Source organism: Lynx rufus, unplaced genomic scaffold (genome assembly GCF_022079265.1).
Source record: "Lynx rufus isolate CCGP_SWC_20201006 ecotype Redwood Valley unplaced genomic scaffold, mLynRuf1.p SCAF_21, whole genome shotgun sequence".
NCBI lineage: Eukaryota > Metazoa > Chordata > Mammalia > Carnivora > Felidae > Lynx > Lynx rufus.
This window is the reverse complement of record NW_025814836.1, coordinates 22,611,888-22,618,380: the sequence shown is the minus strand read 5'-3', so window position 1 is coordinate 22,618,380 and position 6,493 is coordinate 22,611,888. Positions and strand designations below refer to the sequence as shown.

The 6,493-nt window shown below is 50.8% G+C and overlaps 1 protein-coding gene across 2 annotated transcripts in view; it reads right to left on the bottom strand.

Moving 5' to 3' along the window:
• The window catches only part of WDR93 (WD repeat domain 93), a 43,299-nt gene continuing 36,806 nt past the window's right edge, over positions 1 to 6,493 (bottom strand). For both annotated transcript variants that reach the window (XM_047086522.1, XM_047086523.1), the window contains exon 16: positions 1 to 97. In XM_047086522.1, the coding sequence (XP_046942478.1) occupies positions 1 to 97 (97 nt within the window). The remainder of the gene's footprint in view (positions 98 to 6,493) is intronic.

Sequence of the window (6,493 nt, the reverse complement as noted above, 5' to 3'; positions counted from 1 at the left end):
TCACTTCCTGGAGGTCTCTCTCTGGAGAAGCAGGGAGTACCTGTGAAGCCGGGTCCAGTGCTCCTGCTCTTTCACCTTCTTCTCCAGCTTCTGGAACCTGTGGGCCACACAGGTGGAGATGAGAGGAAGCCGCTTTGTGCCTCGTCACCCCCCTGCCGCCCGGCTCCAAGGTCCCCGGGGCAGACCTTGACCGCCCTGTGCTAATCTAAGAGCCTCTCCGAGTGGCTCATCTGCGGCACGACTGTGTCCTCGGGGCTCCACCCGGTGCAGGGCCAGTACTCGAAACACCTTTACTGCGTGACGACGGGGCCTGCGTGCTGCGGGAGGCGCCCCACGGAAGGCGCGGTACCACGGGGGACTCACGGTCTGTGCGCGTGGACCACCGTTAGCCACGTCAGGATGCCCACACCTCCAGGGAGCAGACGCCGCTAGAGCATCGAGTGTCACCGGCTGGACTCCCAAGACCCGACCTTGACTGCCCACCTGCTCAAACTTACCGACCTTTGTCCCACATTCTTCCTTAAATTCTTTCCAGCTTCTCTCTTAACTCAGGCAAAAGACCCAAAGGGCATAACATCCCGAGAAGGAAACCAGAACCGCCCCGCCGGCAATAACGACTGACAGCCCAGACAGAGTTCTGGAGGCCCGGCCCACCAGACCAGTCTGAACTTAACCCCCGGCTCACGCCTGCGCACACGGGACCGTGCGGTGACCCAGGGAGGGACCAGCGGTTACCTTTACTTCATCATAATACTAAAATCTGCACCGAGGGGGGGCTCGTCTCATTTACATGACATACAAAGCATATGTGTAGACGTGTTTCCTTAGGGCGTGTGCAGGACCGCATGCCCACCTCTGCGTACAGTGACAAGGCTTCTCTAACCCTCAGTTTCAGGAACCCACCCACCCCTGCTCTGAGAGTCACGGCTTTTGAAAGTTATTCCCGGTGATGTCCTTATCCACTACGAATAAAGTTTCCCTTGTGCACAGTTCACCTGCTGTAGTTTGTCTGTGTGACCATCACCACGGGGTGAACTCCCACTGGTTTGGTTACGCTGGTGACAGGCAAGGGTGCAAGTGCGGGAAAGATCCATGTGGGCTGAAACAGCCCTTGCTTCCCCCCACCCCAGCTCCATCAGGGTGACGGGGGGGGGGGGGGGGGGGGGGGGGGGGAAGGACATTTGTAATTTGAGGCGTTTTAAGTGCCACAGAGGTCGAATGGAGGGAGGCGGGAGGGATCCATCCACCTTGCCTGGGGAGCTCCTGGAAGAGAAGACCTTCGAGTTGGGTCTTATGTTAATTTTTTTTTTAAGTAACAAATAAATGCACATTCAGTACAGGAAAAGCAGGGCAGCCCAGGATTCACACCTCATTCTGCCTGTGCAGAGATGGCCGCTGTGAGCGGGGGGGGGGGGGGGGGGGGGGGGGGGGGGGGGCGGGGGGTGGGGGAGGAAGGAAGCCTTCCTTCTGGGGAAGAGGTGCCCCTGCTGTCTGGGTTTCTGCCTTGGGTGCCTGAGGGCACAAAGGATGTTAAACCGCTTAGGGCAAGCAGGAGGAGGGCTACTTCCGGGGAGAAAGACCATGGTTGCAGCTTTGGATTTTTGAGGCTCTACCTGCCAAGGAACATCCATGTGGAGATGTATCTGATACTCAATGCACGAAAACATTTGTATTTTATTTTATTAAAAAAATTTCTTAATGTTTATTTTGAGAGAGAGAGAGAGACAGCATAGGTGGGGAAGGGGCAGAGAGAGAGGGAGGACACAGAATGCGAAGCAGGCTCCAGGCTCCGAGCTGTCAGCACAGAGCCCCACGTGGGGCTCAAACCCATGGGCTGTGAGATCGTGACCTGAGCTGAAGTTGGACGCTCAACTCACTGAGACACCAGACGCCCCTAAAATATTTAACTTGAAAAAGTACTCTATACTTTGCTTTAAAAAAAAAATGGAAGAATACAAGTGGGTATACAATTAGAAGCAATTTCCTTCTCTCCTCAGATCCTTATTTTCTGTTCTCAAAGCAACGGTAATTAACGGCTCCTTGTAAATCCTTGGAAATTGCGTATACACATACAAGTGTAGACATGTGTATAATCTTTTTTTTTTTTAACGGAAGTGTGCCATGCACTATTGTGCACCCTGCTGTTTGCACTGAAACCGTATCCCAGAAATTGCTTCCAGGAGGCACTCCCAGATCTGCCACAGTCTTTTTCCCCTATTGGTGACACTTGGGGTTTCCACTCTTTTGCTAATGCTGTCCAGGCTGCAATGAAGTCTTTGCCTGCGTGTGAGAGTGATGGGCAGGGAGGAGGAAAAGCATGTGCATGTTACAAACTCGGGCTTTGAACCCACACTGCTTGTGCTCAAACCCAACTCCTTTGCTTACAAGTTGGTGACTCAGGGCGGGTGGCACGACCTCATCAGCCTCAGCTTTCTCGCTGTGCAGTGGGGAAATAATAGTAAAAAATAAGATGATGCCTGCAAAGTACTTAGCATAGCCCTGGCACACAGTAGGTGCTCATTAAAGTTAATTATAATAATACTGCTGCTGCTGATAAATAAGTGGGTGTGAAATTTTTGGGTCAGGAGGTCAAAACAACATGGATTCAATAAGGGACCGTCCAGGAGCGCTTAGCTGGCTCAGGTGGTGGAGCGTGTGACTCTTTTTTTAAGTTTATTTATTTGTTTTGACAGAGAGAGGGGGAGACCACAAGCAAATGAGAGGCAAGAGAGAGAGGGATAGAGAATCCCAAGCAGACCCTGCACTGTCAGGTTGGACCCCAACACGGGGCTCGAACCCATGAACTGTGAGATCATGATCCGAGCCGGAAACCAAGAGTTGGATGCTCAACCGACTGAGCCACCCAGGTGCCCTGGAGACTGTAACTTCTCGATCTAGGGTCTGTGAGTTTGAGCCCCACGTTGAGTATAGAGATTGCTTTAAAAAAAAAAAAAAGAGCAACCGTCCAAGAGGCAGCTGGATAGATGGAACTAGGGCAAGTTTTAAAAGGAAGCCTGAAAATAAAGTCATTCGTGTGTTCAAGACAACATGGATGACGTTCAAAATATAATGCTGGCGGGGAGAAGGCCTTTCTCGATGATCTCGTGGTAAAGATGGTTAGCCTGGTTAACACTTCCAGCGTGTGCCAGGCCACATCCTATGCGGAGATGCAGCTGTCACCCATTTTACACACGGAGATGCTGGGGACCGCCCTGTCGCACAGCTAGAGCCCCCTGTCTGTGCCCTAGTCATACTGTAGAGCTTGCACCCCAAATTTGAGGCCCTTTGCACCTGCCCCTCAGCGAAGCCTAAGGGAGAAGGCGGAAAAGTCCAACTACTGGACACTTGAAACTTCTGTCTGGCTGGGTGAGCAACTCCAAATACTCCTCTCCAAAGACAAACCGGGAAAGATTATTCACAGCACATTGACAACTCTTAAAATCAAAAGAAAATGAACTCACGCATAAGAAACAGATCCAGGGCAAGCCAGGGAAGGAGTGAGGGAAACGTACAGTATATATAACAGAAAGATGCTCAGTGTCCTTCGTTCCCTAATTAAAATAGCCATGAGCCGTCAGTTCCTGCCTGCCCAGCCCCTGGCCCAGAGGGCCAGGTGCCCTGTGGACCCAGAAGCCCGCCTTCTGGCAGACAGGTGGGTGGTTGAACCCGAATCTTGCTTGGCTTTGTATTCCATAAGGAATAAAGGGAGAGAGAGAGACAGAGAGAGGAAGGGGCACTCTGTCTGCTTCCTGGTGTCCAGAAATTTCTGTCTTGTGATCAAGTTTGACCTAGCCAGGGATGGCAGAACTCGAAAGTGGAAACGGTGCCTGGAGCCCCAAGTTGCACGGGAGCAGAAGCCAGGCCTTGGGTGGGGGGTGGGGATGCATATTTGCGGCTAGCTGGCCTCCTTTTAAAGCCCCAAAGGCAGGTTCCCTTTCACACTGGCTATTTATAAAAGTCCCAGGGGCAGGTTTTGCAAAAATATTTTGGACAGATGATTGCAAGCTTGAAACTCTGAATCGATTGCCACATAACCCACTGCCTTGAAGTTTCACCTAGTTTTAGGGCCAATGGAAGCGGTTTCAGACACGAGGAGTAAATAGGGAAAAACAAGATGAGATTAAAACCTTTGGGACATGTGTGGATATGTGGGATAAACAACAATAGGAAAATGTTAATGGCAGAATCTAGGTTTGTGGGTATATGGATGTTCAGTGACTTTTTTTTTTTTCAAAACTGCTGTATGTTTGAAAATTTTCAAAATAAAATGTTGGAGCGGGGGTCGGGGGGGGGTGGAGGGCTACTTTTTTGGGAAAGTCCCAGATAGCAGACCTCAGAGCAAGTAGAACAGGAAAAGCCTTCTTTAAAACAGTTTTTCCCAATTTATTGCTGGGACCCAATCCGGAAAATGGGTTGCCATAAGGGATATAATTCGAACACTGTGATCAGGCCGAAGTAAAAGTTCCTTCAAGCTGGGCTGGCCCCAACCATACAATGCGACCCCTCCCAGCTCCTGCTGTGTCCCAGAACCCAGTGACAACTTCCCTGACCTTTTCTGTTCCCAAGCTCCCATGGTTTGGGTCAGCCCCAAGCCCTGCCCCTGGTCACCCCCGCTCCCAGCCCCCCTGCCCCACCTGGTCAGCCCCAAGGACTCCAGCACTCTTCCCTGACAAGCTTCCCTGGGAGGGCAGTCCTCTCCACACCCTCCTGGCTATGGGGGCCACCCCAGGGGGGGTTGCTCAGGCATGACACCTGAGAGCTAAGCTCTGCCAACAGGGAGGAAAGACTTTGGGAAAGTAGTAGAGTGAGTCCCATTCCTACAGGAACACAGACTGGAGGGGGCAGGGTGGAAAGGACCATCTTTACAGAGCAGGCCCGACCACTGGGGAGTGGGGAAATGCCCTGCAGACACATCCTTTCCACAGAAAATGACATTGGCATATTTACAAGGAAGGTTTTCTTAAAAAAGAATTAAGTGGGGGCGCCTGGGTGGCGCAGTCGGTTAAGCGTCCGACTTCAGCCAGGTCACGATCTCGCGGTCCGTGAGTTCGAGCCCCGCGTCGGGCTCTGGGCCGATGGCTCAGAGCCTGGAGCCTGTTTCCGATTCTGTGTCTCCCTCTCTCTCTGCCCCTCCCCCGTTCATGCTCTGTCTCTCTCTGTCCCAAAAATAAATAAACGTTGAAAAAAAAAAAAAATTAAAAAAAAAAAAAAAAAAAAAGAATTAAGTGAGGGGCGCCTGGGTGGCGCAGTCGGTTAAGCGTCCGACTTCAGCCAGGTCACGATCTCGCGGTCCGTGAGTTCGAGCCCCGCGTCGGGCTCTGGGCTGATGGCTCGGAGCCTGGAGCCTGTTTCCGATTCTGTGTCTCCCTCTCTCTCTGCCCCTCCCCCGTTCATGCTCTGTCTCTCTCTGTCCCAAAAATGAATAAACGTTGAAAAAAAAAAATTAAAAAAAAAAAAGAATTAAGTGATATTCTGGAGTGACAGAAAGCCAGATTTAAAAGTTGAACTCGGAACGTGACCTCAACTTAGTCAAAACACCAAAGGGAAAACCAGAAGGAAATGCACTGACATATTAACAGCAGGGCTAGGGTTTGGTGATGGTCGTGGGTGGTTTACATTTTCTTTTCTGCGCTGTCCTGTTTTCCAGATTTCTACAAGTGCATGTATAACTTCTATCAGAAATAATGAATCACTTTTTTTTTTTTTTTTTACAACGGGGAAGTGCTCCATTATGGTCGTAGTGTGCTTGAAGCAGATTTCAGGGGCTGAGTGGGGCTCTGCAGGTGTCCGAGTACCGATCTCCACTCATATGTTGGTTGAGGGTTGGAAATGTCAGTCAGGGACTGAGGGCGGCCTGAGTTGGCCGGGCCCCTTGCTGCCAGGCAGGAGGTGAGCCGCCCAGCGCTGGACATGTCGGTCCAGCCTCACCCTTTCCAGGCCAGTAAAAGAGGGCGTTAAACTGCGAGGCAGATGGGGCGCCTGGGTGGCGCAGTCGGTTAAGCGTCCGACTTCAGCTGGGTCACAATCTCGCGGTCCGTGGGTTCGAGCCCCGTGTCGGGCTCTGGGCTGATGGCTCAGAGCCTGGAGCCTGTTTCCGATTCTGTGTCTCCCTCCCTCTCTGCCCCTGCCCCGTTCATGCTCTGTCTCTCTCTGTCCCAAAAATAAATAAAAAAAAAAAAGTTGAAAAAAAAATAAACTGCAAGGCAGAAATGGGAACAGTCTACTTAAACACGGAGTTCTCTAGGCCTCATCAGGAAAGAGCTCCAGAAACTCCACACCATGACCCAGGAGTACAGCCTCACCATAGCTATGACCTAAACTCGTACTCTTGACTTTTTTTTTAACCAGTTTTTAAAATTTTCCAAGAGAATGTTTCGTTTTGTTTTGTTTTGTTTTGGTAGGAAAGCTGCAAATAGGGAAAATACAAAAAAAAAAAAAAATCACATACATCATCACCCAAATAGAACTCCTGTTACATTGGTATACACATTTC